This window comes from Delphinus delphis, chromosome 1 (genome assembly GCF_949987515.2).
Source record: "Delphinus delphis chromosome 1, mDelDel1.2, whole genome shotgun sequence".
Classification (NCBI taxonomy): domain Eukaryota; kingdom Metazoa; phylum Chordata; class Mammalia; order Artiodactyla; family Delphinidae; genus Delphinus; species Delphinus delphis.
The window spans coordinates 35,280,901-35,301,626 of NC_082683.1; the positions used below are offsets into that span (position 1 = coordinate 35,280,901).

Consider the following 20,726-nt stretch of genomic DNA (forward strand, 5'->3'; position numbering starts at 1 on the left):
TGGCTTTGGCCCCTGCCGCCCCACTGACTGCTCTTGACAAGGCCCCCAACTATACCAATGTGAACTGTTTCTGGCAGGTGTCTTGGAGTCATATAGGCTTGAATTCAAATCTCAGATGTGCCGCTAATTGGCTGTGTGACCTTGGGCTAGTGACTTGACCTCTCTGTGCCTCTAAACTGGAGATAACAACGGTGAAGGACTAAATGAGATAAAGTACCTGGTGCAGAGTGGGATTATCATCATTGAACAAACATGTTTTTGTTCCAGAGACCAGACCAGGCCTGGGCTCATCGGCACCGAGCAGGTGGTCTGAAATGTCATTTCTCATGGTATCAGCCTTCCTGGAGCTGTTCATTGGTCTGATTAATAGGAAATGGATCCGCTATCAGGATTAGCAAGGCATTTCTACATCTTAATGAAGGCCGGGTTTCCAGGGTCTTGTGACCCTGGGTGATGGGATTCCAGGTTGGCCCTGGTGTGTGTATCAAGGTGACATGGGTGGGCATGGCAGTACAGTGTCCAAGCCCCCTCCCTTCTCCCCCTCCCCCTGCCTCTCTGTGGACACTCTGGGGAGACGTCCAGGCCATCGGAAGGCAATTACCCAGCCAGTGGGAGCCGGGTGGGGAGGGCAGATTTACAGGACAGCGTTCACCTGGGAAGACATCCAGAGATACTTAGGAGGTGGAATGTGTAGGCCTTCAGGACTGATGGTGTGTGGGGGCCGGGGAGAGGTGGAGTCACGGTTTCTGGCTTGAGCCTTGCGGTGGATGGAGGTACCATCGCCCTGGTGGAGAGGAGTTGGGGAGGGACGCGTCCAGGGGAGATGCTAGGGCTGCTCCCAGCAGCTCTCAGCATGCCTTTGTCCTAGAGCTTGGACTTGATGGGGGGATGGGAGACAGAAGAGTGTAGCAGTTAACGTATGGACTCCAGACTCAGTCGCCTGGGTTCAAATCTTGGCTCTGCCACTAAGCAGCTGTCATGTCAGGCAAATCCCTTAACCTCTGAGTGTCTTGACTTCCTTCTCTATAAGCACAGATGAGTGTAGCACCCAGCTCATGTGCTCACAGCTCTTTGAAGAGTGCCTGGCACATAAGAAGCACTGTATGAGGGTTAGGCGTCGCTACTGTTATTTCCTCTATAGATCTTTCTTGCCCCCCACCCCATGCCTGCCGCCTGTGGTAGAGGCCATGTCGGCAGTGACTGTGCCGTGATGACTTGGTGTCTCTCTCTCTCCAGGCAAACCTGTCTTCATTAAGGTCCCTGAGGACCAGACTGGGCTGTCAGGAGGGGTGGCCTCCTTCGTGTGCCAAGCCACGGGGGAACCCAAGCCCCGCATCACGTGGATGAAGAAGGGGAAGAAAGTCAGCTCCCAGCGCTTCGAGGTACAGTCTCGGGTGGGAAGGGGCAGGCAGGCCTCCAGGTCTGCCTATTCTGGGGTCTGGTCCTACCTCGCCTGCTCTTGGTCTCCCTCCTTGGGGGCCTTTTGGCAGTGAGAGGATGGCTGACCTTGAGCAGGCTTCTGTGTCCTGAGCAGGCTGTGACCACGTGTCTGTCCTGCGGCAGGTAATTGAGTTTGACGACGGGGCAGGGTCCGTGCTGCGAATCCAGCCATTGCGGGTGCAGCGAGATGAAGCCATCTATGAGTGCACGGCCACCAACAGTCTGGGAGAGATCAACACTAGTGCCAAGCTCTCAGTGCTCGAAGGTACGTGCTGGGGAGGGATGGGGCCTGGTGGGTGTGGAGACCGATGCAGGGATGAGCCAGCCAGCCAGGCCCATCCCCACCGTGGGCTGGGGTGTTTTTATGGAAAGGAAAACTACTGGTCATCCTGGGGTCAGCGAAGGTCAGTGGTGGGCAGGGACGGTCACCGGATTTTTGGCTTGTGCCAAAGCCCGCTGTGTGCCTCGTGTCTTTGTGTTCTGCAGAGCCGGGATGTTGCTCGGTGGGTCTGGGAACTGACTTGAGGTGTGGGGCTGCAGCTACATAATCGCTTGGGGTACATGACTCGTGGCTGTGGATGTGATTTTCATGGGGAACCTGCCAGTAGGCTTCAGAGAGGTGTGTTCCCAGTCACTGTTAGGAGCAAGGGCCCTAGGCTGGAGGCTGGGGCTCTGTAGGTGGACTTTAATGACTTCTCTCACTCCGAGGCTCCTCCATTCATTCCCAAACACTCCCTAATGCTGCCTTGTGTCCTGCCAGTTATCTGACCCGGTCCTGCCCTTGAGACTTCAGTCTCCAATGAGTCCTGCGGGTGTGGCCCAGGGGACTGGGGGCAGGGTGCAGCGTAGAAGGGAGCTGTGGTCTGAGTCCTGGGGACAAGTGGGAGTTGGGTTGGGGGCCTCGGCAGGGGAATAGCATCAGCATGTGCAAGGCCCAGAGGCAGGAGAGAATGGTGCTTTCAAGGGACTCTGAGTGGTTCCGTTTGGTTTTGGGGTCGGGGGGCGTCACTGGAGGACACAGAGAAACGGGGAAGAGTAATTCAACATGAGACTGGAGAGCAGATGACACAAGACCAGGTTGAGAAATGAACACTTTCCTGGGGACATAGGAAGCCACAAATAGAGAGTGACACGCTCGCGCCCCCCCCCCCAGCCATGATGGAGTCATCAGTCTGAATATGTCTGCCTATATTTTCAAAATATGGCATTGATTGTTGCTTTTTAAAAAAAGATTACAGTAACAATACCTGTTCACTGTTGAAAATTTGGTAAGTATAAAATAGCACATAGGAAAAAATAAAAATCGCCTGTTTATCTTACCTCTACTATTAACTTTTGGTTATTTCCTTACAGTCCATTTTCTGTGCATGCATGATATATGTAACAAAAACAGGATTACATTCTGCTCAATGATTTGTGGACTGCTTTTTAAAAAAACATTTCATGAACATCTTCCTTGCCATTTTTTTCTGCATCATTATTTTCAATGGCTGTGGGTAAGTGTCACATGCAAGTACCCTAATTTATTTAGCCACTCCCTTATTGTTGGACACATATGTTGTTTCCAGTTTTTTGCTTTTATAAATAAGGTGCTATACGCTTCCTTGCAGATAAGATGTGTTCACCTTCCTGATTATTTCCTTATTCTAGATGCATGGAAGTGGAATTGCTAGATCAAAGGGGACGTGTGATTTTAAGCCTTTTCAGTATTTCCAGAAGACTGTGTCGGTTTACACTCCCACCAAACAGGGCATAAGAGGGGCCTCTCTTCTGCTTATCCTCACCAGCAGTGGGAATTATCATTTTAAAAAGTCTTTGCCAAGTTAATAGGCAAAAACTGGCATCTCAATTTAATTTGCATTTCTTTGATTACAGAGCAGTTGAACATCTTTTCGTCTTGGCCATTTTTACATTGTGGCTTTATGTGTTCACACGCACGTCCATGCAGTAACTCCTTTGTGACTGTGTGTCTGCTGCGAGGCGGGGCAGGGCCCTCCAGCTTAGAGGGGCAGTGGAGGACAGTGGTTAAGAGCAGGGCCTCTCGACCACTTACTCTCTCACCTTGTGACCTCAGGCAAGTAACCATGCTCTGAGCCTCATTTGCTCGATCTGTAAATAGGGACATAGTACTTGCCACCCAGGCCAGTTGGGAGGATTAAATGGGAGTTAAGCACTTGCCGGATTCCAGCATGAATGGTAGCTGCTACTGGGCTAGAAGCAGCACATCCCAAGGCCCAGATGTGTGAGCTGGCTGTACCTGGCATCTCTGCTGCCTGGCATCATCTGGGTGATGCAGCCCCCACCATCCACTCCTGTGGGGGGGGGCCCAGAGGACAGGCCCTGGGCCAAGATCCCTGATGGTTGAGTGCTTTCAGGGTGCTCCCTGCCACCCCTGACCTCAGTTTCCCCACTTATGACCTCAGGACAGGTATTTCAGCACTACCCTCCCTCCTGTTGCTGTCTGCCCCAGCACGAGCCATCTGCCTTGCCCTGGCATTTGGGAGGTGGCTGAAGGGCCAGACTGTGGCTCCCACCCCAGAGGGCATCTCTCAGGCCCTCATATTAAGGGAAAGAGAGCCTTCTTATTAGTGTTGGAAGAAAAGTCCCCCCAAAGCCCCTACACCCCAGTTTTGGCCCTTGCTCTCCGCAAGTCCTCTGTTGGCACTCTCCTATCCCCACCTCTGCCCTGGGCAGCTTTATCTTTTAAAGGGTTGAGGAGGATTGGGGTGGTCTTGCAGGAGCTGAGGTGAGGGGGTTCAGACTTGCAGGGGTCTGTCCTTCTAGAGGGGCCTTCTCGGATGAGGGTTTCTCTAGCAGGGGTCTGGGGTCTGTTTGTGCTTCTCGGTGTGGGAGGTGTCTGATGAGGTTGGGAAACGTGTAGGGCCCTACCCGGGCACCTGGCCCAGCCGAGATGGAGCTGTGGGCCTGAATGAGCCCCTGCTGCTCCTGAAACACAGCACCCGCAAGATGAAATGCTGACTTACCATGTTGGTCTGCATAACCTTGACCGTCTGGCTCTGGGCATGGCAGAAAGGAGGGGAGTGGGAGGCCTCAAAGGTGCCAGGGGGCGGGGCCAGAGGAAAGCAGCCCCGCCCTCCCGCGCCAGGCCTCCTGTGCTGGCCAGGGAAGCTGGGTGTGTGTAGGAGTTGGGTGAAAGTATGGTGTGACTACAGCTGTGGGCTGGGGCCAGAAGACAGCCAGGGTCACTCCTGGGAGGAGGGCTGGGGAGAGGTTGAAGCCGGCTTGGGGCCTGGGAATAAAGGTTGAGTCCCTTACCCGCATCATAAACTGCATGTGGCTCACCACACACTGGGCCCTTCAGGGGAGTGGCCCGGGGCTCTCTGGGGTGACTTGGCTCAGGTGAGGGGTTGCTGCCTCCCAGGCCTACGAGTCCACGCCAAGCGCCCTGCCCTGCCTTGCTCTGTGCCATGCCCAGCTCCCCTCACACTCCGGGAGCACCCCACACCCCTCCCACTTCGTGGCCTTTGCAGCCAGCTCTCTGGGCAGGACTGCCAGTCCCAGTGAGTCCCGACTGCCCTGTGATGCCCAGCCGGCTGCTCCCCGCCCCCTAGGCCCCGCTGGGTACCGGGTGGGGGTACCCGGCACAAGCTGGCTGGGGGTAAGCCGCCCAGTGTTCCTGTCTGAGTGGTAATTGAAGCCATTAGCGCACCAGTCTCTCCCTCGCCGGGTAATGGCAGGAAAAGCTCTTCTCACGCCGCACTCTTGAGGCTGAATCACTCCCCCTCCAACCCGCCCGCTGCCGCCACTGAGACAGGGAATCTGACATTCTCCCTCGCGAGGGAGGGGGAGTGGAGGGGGAGGGGAGAAGGGCCTTGCTTCCTGGCCTTTCCCTCCAGGGTGTGGGGAAGCCGGGAGGGTCCTGGAGCTCAGTCTGGAGGTTGTGGATTCACTTGGGCCAGTGGGTTCCAGCCGGGCGGTCCTGGTACTGTGGTCAGGAAAGCCCCAGAGGAGGCCAGACAGCAGAGGTGTGGGCAGGGCCCTGGTGACTTGGGCAGGTTCTGGAAGGGCCAAGAAGGAGGAGGAGAAGGGAAAGAGGGGCAAGGAGGAGGGAAGAGGCCGAGGAGCAGGGATAAGCCGTTTCTGACTTTGTGGTGGGCACCTGGCTCTGGGGCCCCCGAGTGCAGGAGGCAGCATTTGCCTCGTGGTCATGGCTGCAGCAGGTAGCGTGCACCCTGCGTGTGGTGAGTGCCCTTTGTGCTGTCTGTAAGGCAGTGTGTGTGAGGTGTGTGGTGTGGTGTTACAGTCTTAGGGGCTGTGTGTGCCTTATGGGTTGTATATGAAGCAGGGGGCGTGCGTCCGGCTGCGTGTGTGTGTGCGCGCGTGCATGCACACGTCAGGCAGTGTGGGGGGGGTGTGGTGTGTACAGCAGGTGGTGTATACCTTATGGCCTGTGTCTGCGGCGGGGGGAGGGGTGTGTAGCAAGCAGCCTGGGCTGAGTGTGTGCGGTCGGTCTGGTGCTGTGGGAGGCCAGAGATGCTGTGTCTGGCCTCATTGTCTCCTGGACCCCACAGGATCCCTGCTCGGAGCTGTCGGTCAGCCAGGACAGCTGGACAGAGATGGACGTGGGGCAGAGTGGTTAGGCTGAGCTGTTCTCAGTGCCTCTGAGAACTGCTCCTCAGCAGTTCCTCTGCAGCCAGGCCAGAAGGGAGGGGCCCCCAGATAGGGATCCTGCCCAGACCTTGGGACTCTCTCTTCTTCCTCCCCTCCCCTCATCGAGCCCAGGCTCCCTTTCACCTGTTCCCACCTGGCCTTGATGTCTGCTGACTGGCCAGGACCACACCGCTCAGGCCACACAGGAATCCAGGTACCCGCATGGAGTGCCTGGCCTTGCCTGCTTCGTTCTGGATAGGCCCTGCAGGAGGCCAGCTGTCAGGCATGTGGGGTCGTGACTGGGGGAGGCGGGCAGTCCGTGCTGGGCTGGGACCCCCAGGCTCCTCACCCTGGTTTTGGGACTGTAGGATGATGGAGGCCCTCTTGAACCCCACCCACCTACCCACAGCCCCTTTGGAAACAGCCCCAGGGACATGAGGGCTGATGAGCAACATATGACCCTGTCCTGCGGTCCTGGGCTGGCTGAACCTGGAGCGGGGCCAGTACAGAAGCTTGTGTTTTCAGGGTGGGTGGGCGTTTTCCCATGGAGTCATCTCTCCCTGGCCCAGGCCTGACTTAGGAGGGTGGGGAGTTTGGGTAAAGGGCTACCAGGCAGAGGATGACTCCTTAGGTGGCAAGATGTGCCCCCTTCTGTTGCCTGCATACGTGTCTAGGTCATGGGCTTGTTTTGAGGAAGCTGGGCCTGTCGCCTCCCTGATTTGCATCCATGGAAGGTGTAGAAGGAGCCCCAGCACCTAGAACCCAGGCCAGCTTCTGCTCCTCCCCTTGCAGCTGAGGCATGACCTAAGTGCTTCTGGCCCAGTGACTGTGGGATCTGTGACCTGTCCTTCCCCCCCCACCCCCCGCCCCGTTGTGACTGTAGTCGCATTCAGAACCACGCAGATACGAGGCTCTGCAACCATTTCCTGGAGAGATCTGGGCCCCAGGCGTGGGGGTGGGAGAGGTGTCAGTTAGATGGGCACTGCCAGGAGGGTCTAGAAGATCAGGCTCTGGGTTTCTTGGTACCTGGGATCCCCCATTTTTTTCTAGTTCTGATTTGTGTTCAAGGTCCAAGCAGACTCCCTTCTGAATGGGTCCACTTGTGGGGTGGGCAGTACGCCTGCCTCTTCTGTTAGCCACAGACAGTGGACACGTTCCCTGTGCCTAGCCTGCCGCTCCCACCCCTGTGGTCACGGGTGCTTACGTGGCCCTGCTGTGCCCATGGCTCCCTCGCGCACTGCCATCTCCCCCAGCCTCAGGACCACAGCGGAGCCAGCACCTCCGGGGACAGCTAGCCAAGTCGGAGGTTTTAAATGCCCCTGTGTGTGTACCTTCCCCATCCCTGGTGAGGTGCCCCCTCTCTCTGGTTGCCAGGGAAAGAGGATTTTAATCAGGGGAATGACTTGATAAAATTTATGTTCAGAAAGGTCCCTGGGGGTACAGAGTGGGGTACAGGGACACCAGTGAGAGGCCAGGGCAGCACTGCAGCCCAGGCAAGAGGTGGTAGTGGCCCAAACCCAGGCAGTGGGTAGGGAAGGAAGGGAGACTGGGTTTCACGCAGTTTAGAGAGAGTGGTGGCCGGCCTGGCCACCTGTGGGACTGGGGAGGTGGGAGACTCGGGGTTGCTGGCTCTGGGCCAGGTAGATGGCAGTACTATTTTCTAAGGTTCAGGTATGGGAGGAGGACCTGGCTTGAGGGGCAAGTTGATGAGTCCACTTAGAAATCCGTTGTATCGGGTGTGCGCAGGCATTGGAGGTAGGGGTGTCAAGGAGGACTGGCACTCTGAGGGACATCTGGAGATACAGTTCTGAGGGTGGAGAAATGGCAAATCCTACGGAGCCAGGGTCAAGGGGGAGGAAGAGGGCCCGGATGGAGCCCCAGACGCTAGCTCTCCATGTTGGGAGGGGAGTTTGCATAGGAATCTGGTGAGGAGGTGTCCGAGAGGTAGGGGTGAGCCCGAGGAAGTCAAGAGAAAAGCATCTGGAGGGAGCAGGGAGGGGTGCTGTCGAGAGGTCAGGCAGGATGAACGATGAGACGTGTCTTGGACTTAGCTCCGTGGAGTCATGGTTGACCTTGGTGAGCACGCTGGCAGGAAGCCATGGGGGTGGCAGCTGGGCTGCAGGGACCTGAGGAGTGAGTGGGAGGCTCTCAGTGGTCTGGAGGGACTGGGCCTGAACCTAGGGGAGTAAAGGGATCAAAAGAGTCGTCCTGGAGTAGGACTGAGGTGGGGACCCCAGGAAGAGTTCGCTGTGGGTCAGGGCCCAGAAGCTGGAATGTGGAAAGGGTATGGGCCTGGGGACAGTGCCCAGGCTCACCTGGGTGTGTGTGGCTGGAAGGCCTCACCAGCCAGGCTGTGTAGAGCCCTGTGAGGTGCCAGGGAAGCCCTGGGGGTGGGGGACCGCGAGGGGGAGGCCTCGGCTGCTTGGCCGTTCTCGGCTAGCTCGTGCTGCCGACAGGCCCCAAACAGCTCAGACTCGAAAACAAAACAGGCTTTTAAGATGCCAAGTTTGATGAAATCTGAGTGCTAAAAGAGGTGGGAGTTTTCTCTTAGAAAAAGCTGAAAATCAAGCCTGAAAGCTGCGAAGGGAGCCCAAAGCTCCCCAGGCCCCCCTTACTGCCTGGAAGTCTGGGGGTGGGGTGGGGCTCTCTGGGAGAGTGTGGGAGCCTGCGGGTCTGAGGAGCCCTTCCCACCTGCTAGGGGGTGTCTTGGCCCTGACCTTGCTAAGGATGGAGCTGCCTCAGGGACAGGGCCCGAGGCAGCCTTGGTTTCCTTAGAGTGCCAGGAGGGCTGGGGGAACCAGCAGCCCTGCCACCCACGAGGTCCCCTCGTGCGTCCCTGTCTGCGTTTCCCGGCTCTGTCCCTGCATGCGTCTCCAGGGACACGTGTGTCAGCATACGTGTTATCTCTGCATGTCTGCACATGTGTGTTTCTGCGTCTCTGCGCGCTCTCCCTCTGGATCTGGTTGCATGAGTCTGTTTCCACAGGTGCTTGTCACTGCAGGTGCCCCTCTGCACGCACATGTAGGTTTCTATTTTTGCACCTGTCTCTTTCTCCACGTATATCTCTGTGGGTCCCTGGTTGTGCATGTATCTAGGTGTCTACGTTCAGAGAAGGGGCGAGGCCAGGCCTAACACTCAGGCACAGGGGAGGGGTTCAGGCCTACAGACGGTGCCACCCCAGGGAGCCTGTGTATGTGTGTGCCTGTGTGTGCCTGCGTGCGCACAGAGCCGCCAGGAAGCTGGGTAAACACGGGTGAGAAGTTCGCGCTGACAGACGGTGCCGCCCGCTCCGGGACCCCGCAAGGCGTCCCCATCTGTCCGCTTCCCTGGCGCAGCCCCCTCCCTCTGGCCCAGACTCCGCCTCAGGCATCCCAGGCTGAGCTGGACAAAGAGACCTGTGTGTGCTTTGTAGGGGGCCTCAGCAGCCCCCTCCCCCAGTCATTGCAGCCAGCCTAGGCTGAGCCCCTGTCCACCTTCACCCCAGCCGCATCCATCAGGCCTTAGCTCCAAGCGGCCTCACCTTCCCACCGTCTCCCCGGACCACTGCCCTTACTCAGGCAGCCCCTCCCTCCCGTCCACCAGGAAGCTCTCCCTACCTCTCCTGTTCAAGTGTTTCCTACTCTTGCATCTCCCTCCTCCTTCAGGAAGCCACCAAGATAGCAGGTGAGCTGTGGAGTTGAACTGATCCAGCTCCACTGCTGCTGTGGGGACCTCAGCCAAGCTCTCGCCCCTCTCTGAGCCCTAGGCTCCCAACACCCATCCCCCAGCCCCCCACACCCTGTCACCTTCCTCTGCCCAGTGGGGATAGCAGGGAAGAAGGGGCCAGGGTTCCCACTGCAGTATCTAAAGACCATCACAATTCATGCACACGTGTGTCCCCACCCCAGGTACGCAGATCTGTGCGGGCAGACACTAGGAATGTGTGCGCCCTACATGTGCATGCAGGCAGAATCCACAAACGGCTGTAGAGGCTCCCCAGTACCTCTGAGGTCCCCTAAAGTCCCTATGGGTTTCTCTTTCCTTCGCGGGGACCCTTTTATCAGAGGATTGATAGACCTCGCCCCAGAGGCACAGACACTGCGGAAGTCTGGCACTGAGACTGCGAGGCAGGTGTAGGGACCTCCCGGCGCTGTGCACGCTAAGGGGGCAGCCCCCAGCTACGCGTCGGTTGAGCGTGAAAGAAGCTGGGCTTCCTGGGGTTGGGGAGTGGGGGCCTGAGAAGGGGCGCCGTGACTCCACCCAGGCGGGGGCGGGAGGGGGGGCAGCGGCTCGGACCGCAGATGCGCGCCCCGTGTGGACACGGCATGTGCCGCCTTTCCGCAGCGGCGCGGAGTCTCCGCCGTTGCCATAGTTACCGGCGGCCTGGAAGGGGGAGGGACCCTTCCTCTCCTGGCGCTCCGCAGCCCCTCCGCCCTCGGGACGGGTTTTGAGAGGATTCGGCGTGACCCGTATATGCGTGTGTTGGAACGTGGGTGCATTCCCGAGGGTGGCCATGTTTGGGGGACAGTCGTGTTCGTTTTGCAGTAAATAAAAACGCTGCGGCGTGTGTGCAGGTGTCTGCAGCAGAGCTGCGGGCCTGAAGCCCAGCCGGCAGAGGGCGTGGTACGGGGGCAGGATGGTGGCTGGCTCCCCCAGGACTCCCCTGAGCCCTTCCGGAGCCGGCGCCCCTAACCTGACAGGCGTGGAGTCCCACCCCCTGGTCTCGTGCCAGCCCCACCTCGACTTAACTCTGTGACCTTGGGCAGGTTCCTAGATATCTCTACACCCCCATTTGCTCACGTACCTTACATAGTTTCGGTAAAATCATTTTGTAAAGCATTTTAACGCGGTACCTGGAACTAGCAAATGCTCCATAAACCTAACCTTTATCCCTCATATCTGGACCTCTGCTTTCCCGGTTGTCGATGGGTTTGGAGTGATCATGCAACGTCAGCCTGAGGAATTTGCCCCGGTCCTTAGCCTGAGTGGTTCAGGCTACAGTGGCCCCAAGCTCCTGTGGTTCCTGGGCGGGGAGTGGGGGAGGGGAGGCGGGGGTGAAAAGGATAAATGTCACAGTCTGATGGTGGGTCAGTTTACACCATCCTGCCCAGTGCTCAGTTTGTCCAGAAACACGCGGGCGTCAGTAATGGCTGCTGTCCTTGGCTATATTTGAATGTGCTGGAGGCCCCCGCGGGTGAGCGTAGAAGGAAGAGCCAACAGCAGGTCATTCCCGAGGGGCTGGAGTCCTCCTGTGAGACACGCTTCCCTTCCCCAAGGTGCAGAACTGCAGCCTTCTGACTTGTGCCTGGAAGCCTAGTTGGCACAAGGGACTGGCTTTTGGGTCCCGCTGTTTTATGGACAGCTCTTCACACACGCCGGTTTGTGCCTGAGGGATGATCTGAGCCAAGGACAGAACCACTGAGGGCACGATAATTGAGGGAGGAAAATTAATTGTCCTTAATTTGGCACAAATCCCAAAGACTTTGCCCGTGTTAGGCATTCAGCGTATATTCCCAGGACACAGGGCTGCAGATGTTTGTACTTCTTCCCTTCTCCTTGAGCAGCACCTTGTGGGTAGAGATGAAGGCGAGCTGACTCCTGGGCCCTGACTCTGGCAGGCCCTGCCCCCCCTCCCTCCTCCACTGCTCTGGAGGGCTGAGCAGGTAGGATTGAGGTCTGGGAAGAGCTAGACTGGTGCCCCAGTGGGCTAGGATGGCTCCAGCAGCCCTGAGTGTCCCCTGGCTGTTGGGGAGGGCAGGGAGGGTGGACATGGACGGAGCCCTGCCTGGGCCTTCCTGGAAAAGCAGGTGACGGCAGGACCAAAGGAGGCTGTTCCCCTGCCTGGTGCATCCCAAGTCCTGCTCCATTTCCATCCTCCCTTTCCTTGCCACTGTTAACGTTGTCCTTTTAAAAATCAGAGCTAAAAGTCAGGATGCTGTGGGATCATATTTACAGCCAAGGACACGCTGGGTTCATGTCTGGAACTTATAGGGCTGCAGGTGGGGAAGTATTCTGCCAGTTACCGGGAGAAGCTGGGAGGCGAGACCGTGCTGGGAGTCCTACTGCTCCCCAGCCCGAGACCCCTCACTTCTCCTGACAGGGCCACAGTCCCTTAGGGATGCCCCAGGCAGCTGGAGCCTTGGCAGAGCGCCCCCTTGGATGTGGCAGCAGATAGAGCGATGTCTTGCCCCTGCCTGCTGAGGCTCCTCCAGCTTCCTCTCCCACCTGCCCACCAGCCAGTCCCCCTGGGTCTCTGGGGGGAGCAGCCCCACCAACCTCTGCTTTCCTCCCTTCTGAGGATCCCACTTGTCTTTTCCCTGGCACAGGAGCCTGACCTCAGCAAACATCCCCACATGCCCGTCTTGTGCTGGGCCTGCAGGAGGGAGACGGGAGCGGTGCTGGTCTCCCGGTCTCCCCCACCATTGAGCCCCACCCCCCTGCCAGGAGACTGACAAAGAACAGGGTTCCCCTCCCCGCATTGGGTGTGCCTGGCATCCACACTGGCAGAGAGGCTTTGCCAACTTCTCACACTCACTCTGTGGTTTGCTCCTGGAAGGGAGCGCCTCTCGCCAGCCCAGGATGGGAGAGGGGGCCCCAGGCCCAAGTCTTGGTACCCGTCTGCCCCCAGTGGCCCAGTCCTTGCTAGTTATGATAATAACGTCAACCAATAGCCATTGGGTTCGGATTCTTTGTCAGGCACTCTTCAGCACCTTATGTGTAGCATTGCATGTAGTCTTCACAACGGCTCTCCAAGGAGGGCACTTGAACCCTGTTTATAGGTAAAAATGGATAAAGGGAGAGGATTAGTAACACTCCCAGGTCACAGAGCTGGCGAGTGATGGAGGTGGGAGCTCCACGTGGTCTGTACTCATGCAGAGCCTGTGCTGCCAGCCCAGTGTGTGATCGCAGGGGTGCAGAGTGGGCAGCCTTGCCCCATCCCTGGCCCCTCAGGGCTGATGCACGAGTCCACGTGTAGTGAGAGTGGGGGTGTGCTGCAGTGGTCCATGCCCGTTGCTCTCATGGAAGTGAGAGTAGGGGTGTGCTGCAGTGGTCCATGCCTGTTGCTCTCATGGAAGTGAGCCCTCACCCCCTGGCAAGCCGGGAGAAGGCAGCCGTGGAGTTTTGCCCCCCTCATCGACTTTTGGTATCCTCACAGGGCGTTTTTATCTCTTTAGCCTCCACGTGCTCAGACATGGTCCCCAGGCCTGACCATGGCTTCCAGGGTCAGGACTGAGTGAGGGAGGAGGGTCAGGGTCGGGACCGGGGGTCGGAGGTGGGTCATTGGTAGGGCAGAGGGCGCCCAGAGTCGGGGCCACAACCCAGGCTATGATGTGGGGCTCTGCCACGTGGTGGAGCAGAAGGCTGGATACAGGCAGTAGAGGGGACACTGCACGTGCAGGAGAGGGAGTGGGGGCTGAACAGCATGGGGCACCTTTGGGTTGAGCTGTGGCTGTTGATGCCACTGTGTGAGCCCTGGGCCCCCTACAGCCCAGCATCCGTGGAGCACTTTCTGCTGTGGCCAGTAGAGCCTCAATCCTCATTTTCCCAGGCCCTGGAGAGATAAGTGCTCATGTCTGCAGTCCGAAGCATTGCTTCTCAGACCCGGAGACTTCCTGACAGGGCAGGGTGGGCCCCACGGCAGCTCCCTGGCCCTGTGAAGGGCAGGGCTGGGCAGTGGGGCTCGGGACTCTGGTTCCTCATGTCAGGGCAGGCTTCATGCTTAGAAGTCAGGGCAGAGATAAGTCGATCCCAGCCACCCTGGGAGTCTTGGGGTGGTCCTCGTGGGCAGGCAGTGCCAGCCCTAACGTGCACATCTGCTCTTCATCTGCAGAGGAACAGCTGCCCCCCGGCTTCCCCTCCATTGACATGGGGCCTCAGCTGAAGGTGGTGGAGAAGGCCCGCACGGCCACCATGCTGTGCGCAGCAGGTGGGAATCCAGACCCTGAGATCTCTTGGTTCAAGGACTTCCTCCCTGTGGACCCCGCCACGAGCAACGGCCGCATCAAGCAGCTGCGTTCAGGTGAGCAGAGGGCGAGGGTCAAGGGGCCGGAACCCAGCGCAGCCTTCCTTCTTGGGCCTGGGTGCCTGGGAGCCGCAGGAGGCCTCAGCCTGGGGCTGAGCAGAGGGCGCCCAGTGGACGGGCCAGATCCTGCTATAGGCCCACCTGGCCCACCCAGGAAGAAAGCCTGGCAGCGAGGGCTGGTCAGCTGTGTTTCTTTCACCTTCCCGGGATTGTCAGACTCCAGACTTCAGTCCAGGTCTGCTCCATGAGGCACGAGTGTTGTTCCCAGCCTGGCGTTGGGCTCTGCGAAGGTGCTCCGTGGGCGCTCATCCTTCACCTTCCCTGGAGCCTGGCCTGAGGGGGGCCTGGGTGATGCTTCTCTTTGCTACTTCAGACGGCAGGGAAAGAGGCCAAAGATGCCTGGTTCATCAGGCTTCAAAAGGCTGGACCTCAGAGGCTTGGAGCCAGGGGGATGTGCTGCCATCCCTCGGCCACCAGGGCCACCTGTCTCCTCTGGATGTCTCAGTCGAGCCAGCTTGGAGCCCCGCGAGCAAGGATGCCGCCTTGACCGGGCAGGAGGTGTCGCCCCGTCGATCGATCTGCCTGCGAGGCTCCCGCCAGGATAATTGATTCAGTTTTTGTGGGAACAGAGCAGGCGGGAGAGGAGCCTTGGAATCCGCTTAGCTGCAATTCTGCATCTGCTGCCAGCATGGGCTGCACTGATAGACCTTGGTCCAGGAGCCCTCCTGCTGGCTGTGGGATGGCGGGCTCAGGCAGGATGGCTCGGGCAGCACCAGCCAGAGCCCCCGCTGCCCATCACCTATGGTGTCGACACCGCAAAGGAGGACATGGCTGTGCCCCTTTCAGGGCCCTGCAGGCTGCAGAGGTGCCCCGCCACTCCCTGGGCTGCCAGCCCCTCCTCACCAACTTCTGCCAGGTGGGCACCCCTGTGGTGCCCCGGGGAGGAGTGAGGGATAAGCCACCCAGCAGGGGCAGGATTCTGGCCCCAGCCACGGCCACCTGAGACAGCCTGTGAAGTGTTAGCTCATTTAATTTAATTTTAAACTCAACAAGATGGAGGCAGCTGTAGCGCAGTTAATTAAAACAGCTATAATCAAGGCAGGAAACGGTCCACCAGCATTTGCGGCCACTGCCCAGCGCGGCACAGTGACCGCCATGGTTCAGCTCCTCTGCGTTTCCCCGCAGCCCCCAGGCAGGCTCCCCAAACAGCCAGATGGTCCTCCCCGCAGGCCTGGCCTCTGCCCGGAACGGCGCTGCCCGTGGCAGCAGTTCTGGGAAGGCACGCTGTCTCGCCTGTTCATTCGTTAAGTATTCATGTAGTACTTGCTGTGTGCCGGGCCCAGTGGCACCCATTCGCGGCCCTGTGAGTCAGCTCCCGCCCAGGACTCCACTGGTTGCTGCTCGCCGGCCTCCTCAGCCTCTCAGCAGCCGCCAGCACCCTCCCTCCCTCTTAGCCACTCTCTCCTCTGTCTCCCTGGCTTTCCTCTTCCTTCTCCGAGTGCCCCTTCTCTGTCTGTCCAGCAGCCCCTCCTGCTCGTTCCCCAAGCCGGGGAGCCTGTGAACCCTGCTCTTGTCCCATAGACACAGCCGTTCCCCCGCCAGCTCGCCCACCCTGATAGCTTCAGGTACCATTTACCTCCACTCCTGAGATTCCCAGTTCTGTCTAACCCAGACTCTTGCTGGAGTTCCAAACTAAAACACCCATCTGCCTTCTGGGCGTCACCCTGACTGTGAAGCGTGGTAACTTCCTTGCCAAACAGCAGTCACCTTCTCCCCCTGACCCTCTCTCTGTTGAGTGGCAGCCCCTCTAACCGGAAACCTAGGACACGCTGCAACTCCTACTCCATGTAAGGAACCACCAAACCCTCTTGATTTGTCACCCACATGGTTCTCAGTTGGTCCCCTTTTCTCCTTCTGCTGCCTTGGCCGTATCCCAGGTCACCAAACACTGCTCTCCCTGCCTCCAGACTCCCCTTGAATCCATCCTGCAGCACTGGCGGAGTTTTCTGCCTGCACCCTCTGTGCTCTGACAAGCCCAGTGGCGTCTTATTGCCTCCATGGTCAGGTGCACACTCCTGAACAAGGCACACAGAGCCCTTCTCGCCCTTCCCCAGCTCCCATCTCCGGTTCATCTCATCCCCAGCTGTCATCTTCCCCAGCTCATCTCATCAGGTCCCGGCTGCACTCACTAGCTCTTTGGCCTCGCTTAGGTTATTTAACTTTGAGCTTCAGTTTTCTCCTCTTTAAAAAAGAGTTACAGTGAGGCTTAAGTGAGACGAAGGCAGTGAGAGCTGTAGTCGACTGGCGTGTGATGAGGGTTCCGTGAATGGGGCTCTTTGTAGCTCCGGCCACTCCCCGACTTGCACTGAGCCCCCGACCACATCCTCGCCCTCTGCTCACGTTCACTGGAACGTGAAGCTCCCCTTCTCTGCCTGAGACCTGCTCCTTCAGGACTCACCCTGCTTTGTGTTGTTACCGTCTGGCTCCAGCTCTGCTCACTTCGGTTGGGCACTCTGCAGGGAGGGCCTGGGATTGGCTCCCGTCTGTGAGGGCCCCGCAAGTGGCCAGCACAAGCCCCGCCATAGGACAGGCATCTCTGAGCCCTTAGGATGAATGATTTCCTGAACGTGACCTTTGGGCCCTGTCCTTTCAGACTAACATTCATTCCCCCTGCTTTCTTGTTTGACCTTCCCTGCCTCCTGGAAGCTGTAACCTAAGGGTAGTGGGCCCAGCGTCCAACTCCTGGGATGGCACCTGAGGGGCCTCAGTCATCCCACCTCCGCAGTAACTGACAGGACTGTCTCCAGCACTGCCTGACCCCGGGCCCTGACCCTTGACCCAGTAGCTGCTGCCCCTGTCCTGTACCGTTGAGAAGTGTGCTGGGGCTGTGCCACGCACACCTGACATGCCTGCTGGAGTGGAATCGGGGCCCTGAGCGCTCGGCTCTTACAGGGGCCTCACGGTTAACGCATCACCAACAGTTTACAAAGTGCTTTCCTGCCTTTGGTTGCATCTGATTCTCCTGCAACCCTGAGAAGTAGGACAGTTTGTGATTATCATGCCTCCTTTACAGCTGAGTTAGGGAGTCACCCACCCCGGGTCACGTGGAGATCCGAGGCCGGGGAGCTCCCCCGGGACGGCATCCAGGGGGCTTCTGTCCCATCTAACTAACCTGGAGCCTGGGGAGCAGCTGGACCCTGCTAGGGCCCCAGAGCGCTGGAGTCTCGTCCTCTCCGGACCTCAGGCCCGCCCTGAACAGTACCCAGAACCCCTCAGGCATCTGCGGGCCGAGGCCCAGCACGTGTCACCAGGGCGTGAAGAGCTGGAGAGGAGGGCAGCTGGCGGCGTGCGCGGCCCAGGCACGGATTCTGCTCGACAGGCGCCTTCTTCTCCGAAGTGATGTCACCTGCCGCCACAGCCTGAGCCTCTTGGAGGATTTTCACTTGAGGCCTGGTGTGGGCCCTGGAGGAATGGGCACAAGCTCAGGGAGAGTGGAAGTCAGGAGCGGGCAGCATCCCTGGAGCAGCGAGGGGGCTGACCTCCAGGTGGGGCTCCAAGCCACTGCTCTTGGCCCCGCACTCTGCCAAGCCTGGACGGGCCCCTGCGGGACACCACCTGTGCTCCGCTCCTCCCGGCGCCTGCGTGTGCACGCCGCCATCCCCGTTACCCTGTCCACTGCTCACCCTGACACCTGAGCCGGGATGCCGGCATCGGGCGCGGGAAGAGGCCCGCTGTCCCAGCGGATGGGACTCTGCGGTGGGCTGAGGGCTGCAGCCCCTCCTCTGTCCCACCATCAGCCGGTTTGCCAGGAGGGCCGCTCTCAGTGATGGTCCCTCTTGTCTGAACACACTGGCACCCCTCAGGGGCAATGTGAAATCTGGGGGACCCTCCAGTCTCCCACACCTATCTCGGGAAATCGAAAAGGCAGATTCTTTCCGTTTGGTGGGGAAACGACTTTTCGGAGAGGCCCAGAGACGTGTCACACAACAGGCTGGGTTTCGGAAGAGCTGAGGCCGGAAGCTAGGGTGTCCCAGTCCTGGAGCATCCACGCTGCCGCCCCTCCCTCTCCCAGTTCCCCTCCCCATCCCAGGTCAGGCCTGGACTGTAGGAGTCGATCAGCCGTGTGGACCTTTTGGTCTCGGGACCCCTGATTGTAAATATCAGAGGACCTCCAGGAGCTTTGGTTTGTGTGGGTTTTATCAGTATTTGCCCTATTAGGTGTTAAGACTGAGAAGATTTTAAATTAAAATTTATTAATCCACTTTAAAATAATTAAAAATCCCATTACATGTTAACGTAAACAATATTTTTTAATGAAAATAATCATATTTCGTGAAACAAAAGCATTTAGTGAGAAGAGTGCCCCTGTTTTACACTTTCACAAACCTCTTTAATTTGGGGTTTAATAGAAGACAGCTGGATTCTCATACCTGCTTCTGCCTTTGGTCTATTGTGCTGTCATATGTCCTGAAGCCTCTGGGAAACTCCACTGTACGTTCATGAGAGAACAAGGGTGGAAAAGGCAAAAAGCTTCTCAGTATTATGAAAATGGCTTTGACCTTGCGGACCCCCCCGAAGGGGCCTCTGGGGACCCTGAAGATCCGTGGACCGCGCTTGGAGGATCACGGTGATGATGGTTCTTCCTGGACAGCCTCTGCGTGCCTTGCACACAGCCCAGGTCCCAGCAGCTTGGCCTTGTGGGACCTTGCCTTGGCCTTGTCTCCAGCCTCTGTCCGGTGGGAAGGCTGTGAGCCAGACCTGGTTAGTTCCTGCCACCTCATAAGCTGTGTGACCTCTGGCTTTGGGCACTTAACGTTCCTCAGCCTCTGTTTCCTCATTCTTGCTGAGGTGGATAATCCCTCCTAAGTGGGTGTCTTCAGGTTCAATGAGATAGTAACCAGTGTTTGTCTCCCTGCACACTTCCCTCCCCAGAAGTGGGCAGAGAAGGGCAGGGTGGACGGGGCTGACCTGGGCCTGCCCACAGGCCCCTCACTCCTCCGGATGGGGCAGTGGTAGAAGAGGGGGTCCCTGTTGGGAAGGGAGCGTGTCCAGACCTCATGATTGCCCCACAATAGGCATTTGCAGGGTGAGCAGCCTAGAGGCTGCTGATTCCCAGGGTTACAAGGCAATGAACAGGCAAGGGGCGGGGGCAGGGAATGGCCCCTGGCTCTCACCAATCAGGTGGGAGGACTGTGCCGTCAGTCGGGTTTTAGCAAGGTCTTTAGCAAGGTCGGGTGGCTTTACAAGGGTCTGCCACCAGGTGGTGAGTAGGGGGCTGGTGTGTGTGTTTGTGGAGGGCTGGTCTGGTGATAGCCTGAGGTGAGCTCTCCCTTTAGCCCTTTCTTTGGTCTGCTTAAATGCCCTGCTTTGGGTAAGTGCTCTGTTTGGAAATCCTACTCACCTGTGGAATCTGGAGAGCCCTGCAGGGTGGGGTTATCGCCTCTTCTCTTCACCTTGCCCTTCCACTGAGCTCAGCCGGTGGAGTCTGCAAGAGCCCTGACTCACCACCCTGATTCCTGGCACCCCCAGCCCTGCTGGCCCAGCCTCAGCCTCCCCCTCCCCAGAGCCGTGCCAGCGACCTGGGGAACACAGCTTTGCCTACACGCAGCCTGGTGCTTGCTCACACCTAAGCCACGCCTCAACTTCTCTGTATATTTAAGGCCCTCTCTCATGTTTTATTTTATCTGATTTGGCTTTCCTTCCTTTTGTACTAATGCTTCTCTCTGATCTTATTTGCATTCAAATTACCTCGCCAGGTGGTTCACCAATCAGAGGTAAGAATGCTGTCCGTGCATCTCGCCACACCACGCCTCGCCGCCACCGCCGTCACCACCACTCCATCCCGTCCAGTCCCGTCCGTCACCTCCCGCATCCCCATCCCGACCTCTCCAGCCTCCTCATCTCCAGCTCCAGCCCCTTCAGCACCACCGGCCACCACACACATCCACTCTCAGCCATCCCCTCCTGTGACTCATCCATTGCAAGTCTGGATTGTGGAGATACTCGGCTCATCCCTGTTTTGGGGCTGGAAGCCCAACTGCCCAGGCCTTCTAGGCCAGCCGCACAGAAGGGGCTCTGTTGACTCCTGCAGGGAAGCCAGGCCCTGGTCCTCAAGGCTGGCCAGAGACAGAAAGTCTTCCCATGAGGTGGGGGAGCATGACCGAGCCTTGCCTTCCCTCTTGAGAACCTTCTTTGTCTTGGGCCCTCAATTATCACTAACTTCCCCGTTAGCATCCCAGCCCTGTAGTAGAATGAGGATCCCCCTGTAAATCCTCCAGCCCAGCAAACGCTAGGAGGGACGCACAGTTAAGACTTTACTGTAGAGGCTGGGATGACACCAGAAATAAACAGGATCCTAGGTAGCCTGATCCCCTGACCTATCGGCCCCAGCTGCTTTCCTGCAGCAGGACCCTACGTTCTGCGGTTCCAAGCCCGGACTGTACTCAAAGGTCCGGTTCGAGTTTGACTCACCTCAATTCCTTTAAAAACTCAATTTCTCTCTCAGAAGTCTGTTTCCTCTTAAGTCAGGGCCAGGGCCCCACCTCCCTCATGGGGTCGTGAGGATTAGAGGAGAGGAAGAGGATTTGGGCAGTGTCTGGCCCAGAGCAGGCACCCTGTAAAATGATGGCTTCCATGATGCTTTTATTCAGTGTTCTTGGGCACATCTAGACCC

The 20,726-nt window shown here is 58.1% G+C and overlaps 1 protein-coding gene across 5 annotated transcripts in view; it reads left to right on the forward strand.

The window, feature by feature from the left end:
* PTPRF (protein tyrosine phosphatase receptor type F) overlaps nt 1-20,726 on the forward strand; it is a 183,784-nt gene that overhangs the window by 119,944 nt on the left and 43,114 nt on the right. For all 5 annotated transcript variants that reach the window (XM_060021003.1, XM_060020995.1, XM_060021022.1 and 2 more), the window contains exons 4-6: nt 1,237-1,382; nt 1,564-1,705; nt 13,862-14,050. In XM_060021003.1, the coding sequence (XP_059876986.1) occupies nt 1,237-1,382; nt 1,564-1,705; nt 13,862-14,050 (477 nt within the window). The remainder of the gene's footprint in view (nt 1-1,236; nt 1,383-1,563; nt 1,706-13,861; nt 14,051-20,726) is intronic.